Source organism: Pseudophryne corroboree, chromosome 1, assembly GCF_028390025.1.
Source record: "Pseudophryne corroboree isolate aPseCor3 chromosome 1, aPseCor3.hap2, whole genome shotgun sequence".
NCBI lineage: Eukaryota > Metazoa > Chordata > Amphibia > Anura > Myobatrachidae > Pseudophryne > Pseudophryne corroboree.
In genome coordinates, this window is record NC_086444.1 from 680994093 (window position 1) to 681010043 (window position 15951).

General features: G+C 47.7%; 1 protein-coding gene across 1 annotated transcript; it reads left to right on the forward strand.

Moving 5' to 3' along the window:
• Positions 1 to 7774: 7774 nt before the first annotated feature.
• On the forward strand, positions 7775 to 11129 carry LOC134933939 (uncharacterized). Its single transcript, XM_063929503.1, has 5 exons — positions 7775 to 8292; positions 8369 to 8908; positions 8999 to 9127; positions 9203 to 10291; positions 11042 to 11129. The coding sequence occupies exons 1-4, from the start codon at positions 8025 to 8027 to the stop codon at positions 9889 to 9891; spliced, it is 1626 nt and encodes a 541-aa protein (XP_063785573.1). The 5' UTR covers positions 7775 to 8024; the 3' UTR covers positions 9892 to 10291; positions 11042 to 11129.
• Positions 11130 to 15951: the final 4822 nt, after the last annotated feature.

The window sequence follows — 15951 nt, forward strand, 5'->3', positions numbered from 1 at the left end:
GCTGTGGTGTACCTCCTGAGTGTGCAGGGATGCTTTTCGGCTAGTTTGGGGTGATTTGGAGCAAGTTTGGTCGGCCATGCGGCCGACATGTGGTGTCGGTCGTATGCCAAACATGTTTTTTTCCTCCTCTTTTAGCTCTGGTGTACCTCCTGAGTGTGCAGGGATGCTTTTCGGTTAGTTTGGGGTGATTTGGAGCAAGTTTGGTCGGCCATGCGGCCGACATGTGGTGTCGGTTGTATGCCAAACATGTTTTTTTCCTCCTCTTTTAGCTCTGGTGTACCTCCTGAGTGTGCAGGGATGCTTTTCGGTTAGTTTGGGGTGATTTGGAGCAAGTTTTGTCGGCCATGCGGCCGACATGTGGTGTCGGTTGTATGCCAAACATGTTTTTTTCCTCCTCTTTTAGCTCTGGTGTACCTCCTGAGTGTGCAGGGATGATTTTCGGTTAGTTTGGGGTGATTTGGAGCAAGTTTGGTCGGCCATGCGGCCGACATGTGGTGTCGGTTGTATGCCAAACATGTTTTTTTCCTCCTCTTTTAGCTCTGGTGTACCTCCTGAGTGTGCAGGGATGCTTTTCGGTTAGTTTGGGGTGATTTGGAGCAAGTTTGGTCGGCCGACATGAGTGTGCAGGGATGCTTTTTGGCTAATGTGTGTCAGCCATTTTGGGTGTGTCAGCCATTTTGGGTGTGTCAGCCATTTTGGGTGTGTCAGCCATGGTTGATTTCCAGTATGTGCAGGGATGCATGTACAGGGTTTTTAAAAAAAAAAAATTGTTTTGTTTTGTGCTTTGGTCCTGCTTGAGAACTGGGGTCCCAGCAGCATGATGTGATTGCATTTAATTATGTAATGTGTTAAATTTTTAAATATATATAATTTTTTTTTATTTTTGTCTTTTTAAAACAGAGATGTCCAGGGACAAGCAGCCCCGATCCCCCCCTTACCCCACCCACTCGGATCTATCCCTGCATAGCAACGAGGAGTGGGAGCCGACCCAGGAGGGGGATACGACCGACCAGGCATGCAGTGACCAGCCGCGGTCGTCAAGGGCCCATGAGAAGACTAAGAAAATGCCTAGTAGAAAGGTACTGACAACACCTGCAGACACAAATAGCATCCAACTTGACCCACCCTAGTTTGCGCACTGCCATGCACACCTACAGGTATTAGAGATGAGCGGGTTCGGTTTCTTTGAATCCGAACCCGCACGAACTTCACTTTTTTTTCCACGGGTCCGAGCGACTCGGATCTTCCCGCCTTGCTCGGTTAACCCGAGCGCGCCCGAACGTCATCATGACGCTGTCGGATTCTCGCGAGGCTCGGATTCTATCGCGAGACTCGGATTCTATATAAGGAGCCGCGCGTCGCCGCCATTTTCACTCGTGCATTGAGATTGATAGGGAGAGGACGTGTCTGGCGTCCTCTCCATTAGAATAGAGATAGATAGATTAGATAGAGAGAGATTGTGCAGAGTCGCAGACAGAGTTAGTTTACCACAGTCAGTGACCAGTGCAGTTGCTAGTTAACTTTTATTTAATATAATATATCCGTTCACTTCTCTCTGCTATATCCGTTCTCTGCCTGAAAACAAAAACGATACACAGCACAGTCAGTCACACAGTGTGACTCAGTCTGTGTGCACTCAGCTCAGCCCAGTGTGCTGCACAGTCATCAATGTATAAATTAAAAGCTTATAATTAATTGTGGGGGAGACTGGGGAGCACTGCAGGTTGTTAGCAGGAGCCAGGAGTACAATTATATTAATTAACAGTGCACACTTTTGCTGCAGGAGTGGTGACCAGTGCCTGACCACCAGTATAGTATTGTTGTATACTACTAATATCTCTTTAAATATCAACCAGTCTATATTAGCAGCAGACACAGTACAGTGCGGTAGTTCACGGCTGTGGCTACCTCTGTGTCGGCACACGGCAGGCAGTCCGTCCGACCAGAATTGTATTATTTATTATTATATACCTACCACCTAACCGTGGTTTTTTTTTCATTCTTTATACCGTCATAGTGTCATCCTAATTGTTACGAGTATACTACTATCTCTTTATCAACCAGTGTACAGTGCGGTAGTTCACGGCTGTGGCTACCTCTGTGTCGGCACACGGCAGGCAGTCCGTCCGACCAGAATTGTATTATTTATTATTATATACCTACCACCTAACCGTGGTTTTTTTTTCATTCTTTATACCGTCATAGTGTCATCCTAATTGTTACGAGTATACTACTATCTCTTTATCAACCAGTGTACAGTGCGGTAGTTCACGGCTGTGGCTACCTCTGTGTCGGCACACGGCAGGCAGTCCGTCCGACCAGAATTGTATTATTTATTATTATATACCTACCACCTAACCGTGGTTTTTTTTTCATTCTTTATACCGTCATAGTGTCATCCTAATTGTTACGAGTATACTACTATCTCTTTATCAACCAGTGTACAGTGCGGTAGTTCACGGCTGTGGCTACCTCTGTGTCGGCACACGGCAGGCAGTCCGTCCGACCAGAATTGTATTATTTATTATTATATACCTACCACCTAACCGTGGTTTTTTTTTCATTCTTTATACCGTCATAGTGTCATCCTAATTGTTACGAGTATACTACTATCTCTTTATCAACCAGTGTACAGTGCGGTAGTTCACGGCTGTGGCTACCTCTGTGTCGGCACACGGCAGGCAGTCCGTCCGACCAGAATTGTATTATTTATTATTATATACCTACCACCTAACCGTGGTTTTTTTTTCATTCTTTATACCGTCATAGTGTCATCCTAATTGTTACGAGTATACTACTATCTCTTTATCAACCAGTGTACAGTGCGGTAGTTCACGGCTGTGGCTACCTCTGTGTCGGCACACGGCAGGCAGTCCGTCCGACCAGAATTGTATTATTTATTATTATATACCTACCACCTAACCGTGGTTTTTTTTTCATTCTTTATACCGTCATAGTGTCATCCTAATTGTTACGAGTATACTACTATCTCTTTATCAACCAGTGTACAGTGCGGTAGTTCACGGCTGTGGCTACCTCTGTGTCGGCACACGGCAGGCAGTCCGTCCGACCAGAATTGTATTATTTATTATTATATACCTACCACCTAACCGTGGTTTTTTTTTCATTCTTTATACCGTCATAGTGTCATCCTAATTGTTACGAGTATACTACTATCTCTTTATCAACCAGTGTACAGTGCGGTAGTTCACGGCTGTGGCTACCTCTGTGTCGGCAGTCGGCAGGCAGTCCGTCCATCCATAATTGTATTATTATTATAATATATACCACCTAACCGTGGTTTTTTTTTCATTCTTTATACCGTCATAGTGTCATACTAGTTGTTACGAGTATACTACTATCTCTTTATCAACCAGTGTACAGTGCGGTAGTTCACGGCTGTGGCTACCTCTGTGTCGGCAGTCGGCAGGCAGTCCGTCCATCCATAATTGTATTATTATTATAATATATACCACCTAACCGTGGTTTTTTTATACCACCTAACCGTGGCAGTCCGTCCATAATTGTATACTAGTATCCAATCCATCCATCTCCATTGTTTACCTGAGGTGCCTTTTAGTTCTGCCTATAAAATATGGAGAACAAAAAAGTTGAGGTTCCAAAATTAGGGAAAGATCAAGATCCACTTCCACCTCGTGCTGAAGCTGCTGCCACTAGTCATGGCCGAGACGATGAAATGCCAGCAACGTCGTCTGCCAAGGCCGATGCCCAATGTCATAGTACAGAGCATGTCAAATCCAAAACACCAAATATCAGAAAAAAAAGGACTCCAAAACCTAAAATAAAATTGTCGGAGGAGAAGCGTAAACTTGCCAATATGCCATTTACCACACGGAGTGGCAAGGAACGGCTGAGGCCCTGGCCTATGTTCATGGCTAGTGGTTCAGCTTCACATGAGGATGGAAGCACTCAGCCTCTCGCTAGAAAACTGAAAAGACTCAAGCTGGCAAAAGCACCGCAAAGAACTGTGCGTTCTTTGAAATCCCAAATCCACAAGGAGAGTCCAATTGTGTCGTTTGCGATGCCTGACCTTCCCAACACTGGACGTGAAGAGCATGCGCCTTCCACTATTTGCATGCCCCCTGCAAGTGCTGGAAGGAGCACCCGCAGTCCAGTTCCTGATAGTCAGATTGAAGATGTCAGTGTTGAAGTACACCAGGATGAGGAGGATATGGGTGTTGCTGGCGCTGGGGAGGAAATTGACCAGGAGGATTCTGATGGTGAGGTGGTTTGTTTAAGTCAGGCACCCGGGGAGACACCTGTTGTCCGTGGGAGGAATATGGCCGTTGACATGCCAGGTGAAAATACCAAAAAAATCAGCTCTTCGGTGTGGAGGTATTTCACCAGAAATGCGGACAACAGGTGTCAAGCCGTGTGTTCCCTTTGTCAAGCTGTAATAAGTAGGGGTAAGGACGTTAACCACCTCGGAACATCCTCCCTTATACGTCACCTGCAGCGCATTCATAATAAGTCAGTGACAAGTTCAAAAACTTTGGGTGACAGCGGAAGCAGTCCACTGACCAGTAAATCCCTTCCTCTTGTAACCAAGCTCACGCAAACCACCCCACCAACTCCCTCAGTGTCAATTTCCTCCTTCCCCAGGAATGCCAATAGTCCTGCAGGCCATGTCACTGGCAAGTCTGACGAGTCCTTTCCTGCCTGGGATTCCTCCGATGCATCCTTGCGTGTAACGCCTACTGCTGCTGGCGCTGCTGTTGTTGCCGCTGGGAGTCGATGGTCATCCCAGAGGGGAAGTCGTAAGCCCACTTGTACTACTTCCAGTAAGCAATTGACTGTTCAACAGTCCTTTGCGAGGAAGATGAAATATCACAGCAGTCATCCTACTGCAAAGCGGATAACTGAGTCCTTGACAACTATGTTGGTGTTAGACGTGCGTCCGGTATCCGCCGTTAGTTCACAGGGAACTAGACAATTTATTGAGGCAGTGTGCCCCCGTTACCAAATACCATCTAGGTTCCACTTCTCTAGGCAGGCGATACCGAGAATGTACACGGACGTCAGAAAAAGACTCACCAGTGTCCTAAAAAATGCAGTTGTACCCAATGTCCACTTAACCACGGACATGTGGACAAGTGGAGCAGGGCAGGGTCAGGACTATATGACTGTGACAGCCCACTGGGTAGATGTATGGACTCCCGCCGCAAGAACAGCAGCGGCGGCACCAGTAGCAGCATCTCGCAAACGCCAACTCTTTCCTAGGCAGGCTACGCTTTGTATCACCGCTTTCCAGAATACGCACACAGCTGAAAACCTCTTACGGCAACTGAGGAAGATCATCGCGGAATGGCTTACCCCAATTGGACTCTCCTGTGGATTTGTGGCATCGGACAACGCCAGCAATATTGTGTGTGCATTAAATATGGGCAAATTCCAGCACGTCCCATGTTTTGCACATACCTTGAATTTGGTGGTGCAGAATTTTTAAAAAAACGACAGGGGCGTGCAAGAGATGCTGTCGGTGGCCAGAAAAATTGCGGGACACTTTCGGCGTACAGGCACCACGTACAGAAGACTGGAGCACCACCAAAAACTACTGAACCTGCCCTGCCATCATCTGAAGCAAGAAGTGGTAACGAGGTGGAATTCAACCCTCTATATGCTTCAGAGGTTGGAGGAGCAGCAAAAGGCCATTCAAGCCTATACAATTGAGCACGATATAGGAGATGGAATGCACCTGTCTCAAGTGCAGTGGAGAATGATTTCAACGTTGTGCAAGGTTCTGATGCCCTTTGAACTTGCCACACGTGAAGTCAGTTCAGACACTGCCAGCCTGAGTCAGGTCATTCCCCTCATCAGGCTTTTGCAGAAGAAGCTGGAGGCATTGAAGAAGGAGCTAACACGGAGCGATTCCGCTAGGCATGTGGGACTTGTGGATGCAGCCCTTAATTCGCTTAACAAGGATTCACGGGTGGTCAATCTGTTGAAATCAGAGCACTACATTTTGGCCACCGTGCTCGATCCTAGATTTAAAGCCTACCTTGGATCTCTCTTTCCGGCAGACACAGGTCTGCTGGGGTTGAAAGACCTGCTGGTGACAAAATTGTCAAGTCAAGCGGAACGCGACCTGTCAACATCTCCTCCTTCACATTCTCCCGCAACTGGGGGTGCGAGGAAAAGGCTCAGAATTCCGAGCCCACCCGCTGGCGGTGATGCAGGGCAGTCTGGAGCGACTGCTGATGCTGACATCTGGTCCGGACTGAAGGACCTGACAACGATTACGGACATGTCGTCTACTGTCACTGCATATGATTCTCTCAACATTGATAGAATGGTGGAGGATTATATGAGTGACCGCATCCAAGTAGGCACGTCACACAGTCCGTACTTATACTGGCAGGAAAAAGAGGCAATTTGGAGGCCCTTGCACAAACTGGCTTTATTCTACCTAAGTTGCCCTCCCACAAGTGTGTACTCCGAAAGAGTGTTTAGTGCCGCCGCTCACCTTGTCAGCAATCGGCGTACGAGGTTACATCCAGAAAATGTGGAGAAGATGATGTTCATTAAAATGAATTATAATCAATTCCTCCGCGGAGACATTGACCAGCAGCAATTGCCTCCACAAAGTACACAGGGAGCTGAGATGGTGGATTCCAGTGGGGACGAATTGATAATCTGTGAGGAGGGGGATGTACACGGTGATATATCGGAGGGTGAAGATGAGGTGGACATCTTGCCTCTGTAGAGACAGTTTGTGCAAGGAGAGATTAATTGCTTCTTTTTTGGGGGGGGTCCAAACCAACCCGTCATATCAGTCACAGTCGTGTGGCAGACCCTGTCACTGAAATGATGGGTTGGTTAAAGTGTGCATGTCCTGTTTTGTTTATACAACATAAGGGTGGGTGGGAGGGCCCAAGGATAATTCCATCTTGCACCTCTTTTTTCTTTTCTTTTTCTTTGCATCATGTGCTGATTGGGGAGGGTTTTTTGGAAGGGACATCCTGCGTGACACTGCAGTGCCACTCCTAGATGGGCCCGGTGTTTGTGTCGGCCACTAGGGTCGCTAATCTTACTCACACAGCTACCTCATTGCGCCTCTTTTTTTCTTTGCGTCATGTGCTGTTTGGGGAGGGTTTTTTGGAAGGGACATCCTGCGTGACACTGCAGTGCCACTCCTAGATGTGCCCGGTGTTTGTGTCGGCCACTAGGGTCGCTAATCTTACTCACACAGTCAGCTACCTCATTGCGCCTCTTTTTTTCTTTGCGTCATGTGCTGTTTGGGGAGGGTTTTTTGGAAGGGCCATCCTGCGTGACACTGCAGTGCCACTCCTAGATGGGCCCGGTGTTTGTGTCGGCCACTAGGGTCGCTTATCTTACTCACACAGCGACCTCGGTGCAAATTTTAGGACTAAAAATAATATTGTGAGGTGTGATGTGTTCAGAATAGGCTGAAAATGAGTGTAAATTATGTTTTTTGAGGTTAATAATACTTTGGGATCAAAATTACCCCCAAATTCTATGATTTAAGCTGTTTTTTAGGGTTTTTTTAAAAAAACACCCGAATCCAAAACACACCCGAATCCGACAAAAAAAATTCGGTGAGGTTTTGCCAAAACGCGGTCGAACCCAAAACACGGCCGCGGAACCGAACCCAAAACCAAAACACAAAACCCGAAAAATTTCCGGCGCTCATCTCTAAGTCAGGTATATGTGCGCAATGCCAGGGATACTGACACTCACAGGTACATACCGATCTTATTAAATGCATGGTTTTTTTTTTTCAATCCCTAAAGGCAAGAAGCCAGCCAGAGGAGCAGTCGGAGGAGGAAGCCTCTGGTGAAGATGCAGGACCGAAAAAGCCGCGTGGCCCCAGATACACTGAGGCGGAAAACTGTGCTCTAGTGGATGGCGTCGACAGGTCCTACGACGTTCTGTATGGACCAAGGGCACAGACCACAGCAGCTAGGACAAAGCGAAACATCTGGGATGCCATCGCAAGCCAAGTCACTGCAGTATCTGGAAACCGCCGGAGCACCAGAAACTGCATGAAGCGGTACCGTGATTGCCGCAGACAGACCAAAAAGAAGATGGGGATTCAGCGCCGACATGAGACCGCTACGGGAGGTGGACCGGCTCTCAATCTGAAGTGGCTACCCTGGGAGAATGTTATTAGAAGGCGCATGAACCCTGCTATGGTCGAAGGAGTTCGCGGAGGTGTGGACTCTAGCCGTCCTGCTGGCTTTCCCGAGGAGGAAGAACCGCCCAGAAGACGGAAGAAGGCGGGAGATAAGCAGTCCAAAAGGAGGCCTGATGGTAAGAATAAATTCAGATGAGCTGTATTAACGAAAAAATTGTTTTGTACTTGCTAATGTGATTATTTTTTTTTCAGACAGGCCTGCCCAGAGGTCATCACCTGCGCGCAGGACATCGCCAGCGCGCGGACCGACACCTGCGCAGCAGGCATCGACAGCAGCGCGTGGGCCGACACCTGCGCAGCAAGCATCAGGAGCGCGCAGATCTTCACCTGTGCGCCACAGATCGTCATCGCACAGTTTGTCACCTGTGCACCAGACGACGTCGGCGCGCAGACTATCACCTGTGCGCCAGACATCAGCGCACAGAACTTCACCTGTGCGCCATACACCGTCGGCGACCACACCACAAGATGGGCGCCAAACTACAGCTCCTGCGCGCAGGTCATCACCAGATCGTCGTATCTCCAGGAGCTCTGGGACTGTGACTGAAGAGCCTCAAGACACAACCCTTGTGGACCCATCACCGGATCTGTTTGAGTCTACAGGGTTAACAGACGAGACTTTTCTTGGGTTTGAGGACAGCCGTGCAGACGTATCCAGCCAGACCCTTGAAAAGTCTTCAGATACGAGGACAAGTGAAGCTCCTGGAGCAGCGGCACCACAGGATGGAGAAGGTTTGTATTTAATTTTTGGGGGTGTGGGGGAGGAGGTTCAGCAGTTTTGTATAGTTTATTAACTTAAACAAAAATTTATTTTGCAAACAGTGGTGCCACGGACCAGCAGCGGACTAGCTTCGGGAATTGGTTCCTACTACAGGCCGGATCTCCTCCTACAGGAGTCGTCAGAGGATGACGAGGTGGAAGTGCAGCAGGCTGCAGTTGCTACATCCCTGTGTGAGTAAATAGAATTGTGAGCCTTCAAACAAATGTATGATGAATGTGTATTACATTTTCTAATTTTCTTTTCAGCTGCCCAAATGCAAGTGGTGGCAGACGTCCAGGAAGGGCAGAATCCCTCAACTGTTCAGAGGGTTCACACCCTGGCATCGGAGATTACTTCCCGCCAGGATACGTACACAAATGTCGTTGGAAGCAGACTGGACAACATTGAGAGGACAATGGAGAAGATGTCAAACAGTCTGCTTGAAATGCAGAAGGCTCTTGCCGACAGCACGGCCACAATGCTACAGGTCAGAATGGAAGATCATAGGGAGACTATGGACGTCCTTCACATTCTGGCCGAATCCATGAGCCGGCTCGTGGAGAACACAACATGTCTGGCACACAGCAATACCAACATGTCGGAGAGCCATCGACAATCCTCATCCAGCCAACAGCTCATCGCAACCACACTGCAGATGATCTATGACAAGCTCCCAGAACCAGCTCATCAACACGCTGGTGATCCACCATTTCCGCCGTCACAAGCCACAAGGACGCCTCGTACCCTTCCTCAACTACCATCCAAGTACAGACAGTCACAGATGTACCAGGGATATACAGGGATGTACCCCACCCACCAGATGCCTCCACCACCGGCCGCCACATCTACAGCCGCATGGGCACAGAGGCCCAGTCAACGTACTACCCAGCCTCCCAGGACATCGACACCCCACCCTCAGGAGGAACACCAGGATCCGGACAGACTTCCACCATAAGCCCGGTCGTATTGTTTTATTTACTTCTATTATGTTTTTCATGTATCCCTTTCTTCCCCTCCCATTAGTTTTTTTTTTTTTCTTACTATTGTTTTTTCTTTGTTGGGCTTCCCCACCCGTGACCGGGTACTACCAAGGAGCTTTGTGTAGGCATACATGCGCGGGCATGTATGCGGGCGCGTGTGGTAACGGATGAAAGCTCCTTGTGGCTACATGTATGATGGGCCAAAGAGCAATTCTGATACCACTCTTTTACCCAAAAAATCCTTTTTGTAATGGTGTACAATAGGCTTTCACTGTTGTGTGAATTTACTATTCACTAGTGTGTGTTTTTGGCTTATTCATAGGATTGGGTGGAAAATTGAAGTGGACGGCATAAGTTCGTGTTGTGCGTACCAAGGTGAGTAGAGCAATGTTTCAATGTATATATTCTAGAAACTTTGGACCGCCTGCCTTTGTGGAACCACACAGCCCAGCAATGGGTCATGCTGGGCTGTGTGGTTCCACAAATGTTAGCGTGTCAAAGTGCTGACCACTGACGCCACTATTCCACTTTGGACCGCCTGCCTTTGTGGAACCACACAGCCCAGCAATGGGTCATGCTGGGCTGTGTGGTTCCACAAATGTTAGCGTGTCAAAGTGCTGACCACTGACGACACTATTCCACTTTGGACCGCCTGCCTTTGTGGAGCCACACAGCCCAGCAATGGGTCATGCTGGGCTGTGTGGTTCCACAAATGTTAGCGTGTCAAAGTGCTGACCACTGACGCCACTATTCCACTTTGGACCGCCTGCCTTTGTGGAACCACACAGCCCAGCAATGGGTCATGCTGGGCTATGTGGTTCCACAACTGTTAGCGTGTCAAAGTGCTGACCACTGACGACACTATTCCACTTTGGACCGCCTGCCTTTGTGGAACCACACAGCCCAGCAATGGGTCATGCTGGGCTGTGTGGTTCCACAAATGTTCGCGTGTCAAAGTGCTGACCACTGACGCCACTATTCCACTTTGGACCGCCTGCCTTTGTGGAACCACACAGCCCAGCAATGGGTCATGCTGGGCTGTGTGGTTCCACAAATGTTCTTGGGAAAGAAATGAACATGACTTTAGTGTCTTTACTTAATATACTTTTTTTCTTTTCCCCACAGATATCTATCTACACAAGAAAAGAATATAAAGAATAACAAACTACTTTTTTGTTTTATTACCTTTCAATTTTTATTTCAATAATCAAATACAATTTTTAGCCAATAAATTTTTAAAAAGAGAAGTTTTCTGTGGTTTTTATTAAAAAATATTTGATATGAAATTGAATTGTACAGAAGTAGGTCGCACATGGAACATCAGGGGAACTGTGTTGTCTCTTCACATCCACGCCACTTGGGAAGGAAACACAGCAAGACCTGTGGAAGAGAACAGTATGAGGTTCCAGCTAATGGTAAAGTGTCACCCTGGTACTGAAAAGAAGAGGTACAATCAACACGACACAAGCAGGTTACAGTGGGCCCAAATGCAATCCCCCGGCACTTGCGTCACTACACATCCAAACATTCCCTTGACCAGTATTGGTGTATCAGGGAATGATTGGATGTGCAGTTTTGCTAATGCCGGAGGGCTGCACTTTGGACATGTCGGGGTGACTTGGACAAGAGGGAGTTTAGGGAAATACATCTCACCTGAGGGGGGGTTGTCTGCTACATGGCGGAGGGTCAGGTCCACATCACAAGTTGGTAGCCCATGGAACATCAGGGGAACTGTGTGTCTCTTCACATCCACGCCACTTGGGAAGGAAACACCGCAAGACCTGTGGAAGAGAATAGTATGAGGTTCCAGCTAATGGTAAAGTGTCACCCTGGTACTGAAAAGAAGAGGTACAATCAACACGACACAAGCAGGTTACAGTGGGCCCAAATGCAATCCCCCGGCACTTGCGTCACTACACATCCAAACATTCCCTTGACCAGTATTGGTGTATCAGGGAATGATTGGATGTGCAGTTTTGCTAATGCCGGAGGGCTGCACTTTGGACATGTCGGGGTGACTTGGACAAGAGGGAGTTTAGGGAAATACATCTCACCTGAGGGGGGGTTGTCTGCTACATGGCGGAGGGTCAGGTCCACATCACAAGTAGGTCGCCCATGGAACATCAGGGGAACTGTGTGTCTCTTCACATCCACGCCACTTGGGAAGGAAACACCGCAAGACCTGTGGAAGAGAACAGTATGAGGTTCCAGCTAATGGTAAAGTGTCACCCTGCTACTGAAAAGAAGAGGTACAATCAACACGACACAAGCAGGTTACAGTGGGCCCAAATGCAATCCTCCGGCACTTGCGTCACTACACATCCAAACATTCCCGGACAAGCATTGCTGTATCAGGGCATGATTGGATGTGCAGTTTTGCAAATACCGGAGGGCTGCACTTTGGACATGCCGGGGTGATTTTGGACAAGAGGGAGTTTAGGGAAATACATCTCACCTGAGGGGGGTTGTCTGCTACATGGCGGAGGGTCAGGTCCACATCACAAGTAGGTCGCCCATGGTAGAGTTGGATAAAATGGTTCCAAAATTTGCAGCAAACCAACAACAGGAGAAAACAGGGGGTAACGATTCTTCAACAGGACAAAACAGGCCTGGGAATGCACATCAACAGGACGTAAAACTCTGAAATACATAAATAAAGAAGTTTTTTTTAGAATATTACAATGTCAGTTTACACAATAATACAAATGTTATAAGTATACTCACAGGCAACCGAAAAAAAGTTTTGTATCACTGTCCGCCGGGAATCATCTCCTTCATCCATACCCACCGGTACAGCAGAAGAACGGTTCCCGCGTCGGAAAGCACTGCGACGAAGAGTCACCGGCAAACGGTGATATGTTGTGTAAAATACAACATGCATTTACCATGCCGCAAACCTTCGCCGGTGAGTACAAAAGAGCACCGCCGGAAGTGTCTAAACATCGAAACCGGCTTTTAAGTACACCGAAGGCACGTTCAATTATTTGCCTCGATGCAATGTGTGTCTCTTGGTAACGTTTTTCTGCTCTACCAACAGGATTAGACAATGGGGTCAAGAGCCACAATTTGTTTGGATAACCCGCATCACCTATATAGAAAAGGAAAAAAATGGTAGTTAATCTAAAAAATAATAAAAAAATAATAAAATAATATAAAATAAAAACAATTTAAATACATACCTAACAGCCAGCCACCAGGCATGTTTCCTGTTTCGAACTTGTCAAACAGCGATGACTGGCTTAGGATGAAGGAGTCGTGAGACGATCCAGGAAATCCCACAAAAATGTTCAAAAATCTCATGTTGACATCACAGACCGCCAGTACATACAGGGAATGGAAACGTTTTCGGTTCCGAAAACATTCTTCTGAATTCCGTGGCGGTCTGATCTGCACGTGGGTACAGTCAATCGCGCCCAGCACATTGGGAAATTTGTATTTGGTGAAAAAGCCTAATTTGATCTCACGACATTCGCTGTCCGTCTCTGGAAATGTGATGTACTGGATCGTCAATTTGCGGAAAGCCCTAATGGCCTGGGTTATACAGCGCGACAGTGTCGACTGTGAAAAACCGCATGTTTGAGACAGTGTAGGCTGGAATGTGCCTGACGCCAAAAAATGTAACGTACCCAGCAGTTTCTGGAAACCGCTGACTGCACGGTCGGACCGTGCCCGAGGTTCCAGGTCGGCCTCCAACAGAGCGTACAGCGAATATATGTCGCGAGTCGATAAGCGATAATTTTGTATCACCTCGAACTCGCTGAGATCCCCCAGTTCACGCCTAGTGCGATACTGGCGTGGACGTGGAAATGAAACCCGCAATACTGGCTCACCCAATGCAGACATTTGCTGATCTTGATCCTGATGTTCAGCAGCACTCTCTTAATCCATGCTTGCAGCCAGCATGAACATCACAATCTGGTCAGAGAATGGCTCCATTATTGTAGTCAGTACAAAAATAGGAATGTGTTTTAAAACGCAGGAATTTTCCTAAAAAAACGATTCCACAACAGAGCTGACTGTAATGGCTCCTTCTCCCTGAATGTCTCACACCGGGAGTGAGGAGATAGGAGGTGCTTTGCAGAAGTGTATCCTGGGTAAAACTGTGGAATCATGGGTACATTTTCCTCAGGAGAGTGAAGAAAAAAATATTCTTTTAAAAAATCAATTAAATAATACTTGTGCCTCCAAAAAAGACAAACCAAGTACCTAATCCCTCCTAATATAAATAGATATGCTATTACCAAAAAAAAAAACACCAAAAAAAACGTGTTTTACATTTTTTTTATTAGTTTCACCCACCAAAGTGTGGCGGATTGAAAATGTTGAATTTGCTGTCTAAAAGCACTGTTGTCGAATTTCCAAACTTCCATTGAATAGACTTTGGTCGAATTGCAGCATTTGTACCATTGCAAAAAAAGTCGAATTTGACAAAAGTCGAATTTCCAAAAGTCGAATTTTGAATGTCCGTTTTTTGGCGTAAAGTACTGGATTGCATTGTCGATTTTTTTTTTTGGGCGAAAAAGTCCCGAAATTCGACAATTTCAGTAATTCGACAGCAATTGCATATACCCCTATATGCTTCAGGGGATGGAGAATCAGCAAAATGCCATTCAAGCCTATACATCCACCGACGATACAGGCAAAGGAGGGGTAATGCACCTGACTCAAGCGCAGTGGAGAATGATTTCCGTCTTGTGCAAGGTTCTCCAACCCTTCGAACTTGCCACACGTGAAGTCATTTCAGACACTGCCAGCTTGAGTCAGGTCATTCCCCTCATCAGGCATTTTGCAGAAGCAGCTGGAGAAACTGAAGGAGGAGCTAAGATGGAGCGATTCCGCAAAGTATGTTGGACTTGTGGATGGAGCCCTTCATTTGCTTTGGAAGGATTCAAGGGTGCTCAATCTGTTGAAATCAGAGCACTACATTTTGGCCACCGAGCTCGATCCTAGGTTTAAAGCCTACGTTGTATCTCTCCAGTAGACACAAGTGTGCAGAGGTGCAAAGACCCGCTGGTTAGTAAATTGTCAACTCAAGCGTAACGTGACCCGTCAACAGCTCCTCCTTCAATTTCTCCTGCCACTGGGGCTGCAAGGAAAAGAATAACATTTCCTAGCCCACCTGCTGGCAGTGATGCAGGGCAGTCAGTAGCGAAAGCTGACATCTGGTCCGGACTGAAGGACCTGCCAACGATTACTGACATGTCTACTGTTACTGCATATGATTCTGTCACCGCTGAAAGAATGGTGGAGGATCATATGTGTGACAGCATCCAAGTAGGCATGTCAGACAGTCCGTACTTATACTGGCAGGAAAAAGAGGCAATTTGGAGGCCCTTGCACAAACTGGCTTTATTTCTTTTACGTCCTAGATGATTCTGGGATCCATATTAGTACCATGGGGTATAGACGGGTCCACCAGGAGCCATTGGCACTTTAAGAGTTCAATAGTGTAGGCTGGCTCCTCCCTCTATGCCCCTCCTACCAAACTCATTTTAGAAAATGTGCCCGAAGGAGCCGGTCACAGCTAGGGGAGCTCTACTGAGTTCTCTTGGTAAAAGAGTTTTATTTCTTTTTTTCAGGATTTTGTGTTTTACAGGGAGGCTGTTGGTGACAGCCTCCCTGCAGCGTGGGACTGGGGGGGGGGGAGCAATGTCCGCACTGCGGGGTCCTAAGCCACTGCTACCGCTGACTGGACGTTAGCTCCGAGGGGCCCGATCGCGCCCCGCCACAGGGGAACGCTCGCCCCAACAGCCGGCCGCCACCCCCCCAGATGCTGAACATGGCGAGTTAGTCACTATCCCCCCTTGCAAGCAGGGGGACAGTGTGAAGAGGGCGGCTATTAGGGTGGTAGCGCAGCCTTGATCGCGTTCCTGGGTGGCTCAGTGTACCTTGGTGCGGCGCTGGGGGGAGCGTCCTCTGCCTGCTCCAGACCCCACGCTGGTCATCTCCTGATGGGGTCTGCGGATTCGGGTCAGCCACTGTTCCTCCAGGCCAGTATAATCTCTGTACAGAGCGGGAAGCCGGCGCCATTGAAG

What these genes read in the sequence shown, in the direction of transcription:
- LOC134933939 (XM_063929503.1), top strand. Translation starts at nt 8,025, where the DNA reads ATGAAGCGGTACCGTGATTGCCGCAGACAGACCAAAAAGAAGATGGGG. An exon ending in GGCACCACAGGATGGAGAAG is followed by an intron (nt 8,909 to 8,998) that starts GTTTGTATTTAA and finishes TTTTGCAAACAG; the next exon opens with TGGTGCCACGGACCAGCAGC. An exon ending in TGCAGTTGCTACATCCCTGT is followed by an intron (nt 9,128 to 9,202) that starts GTGAGTAAATAG and finishes TTTTCTTTTCAG; the next exon opens with CTGCCCAAATGCAAGTGGTG.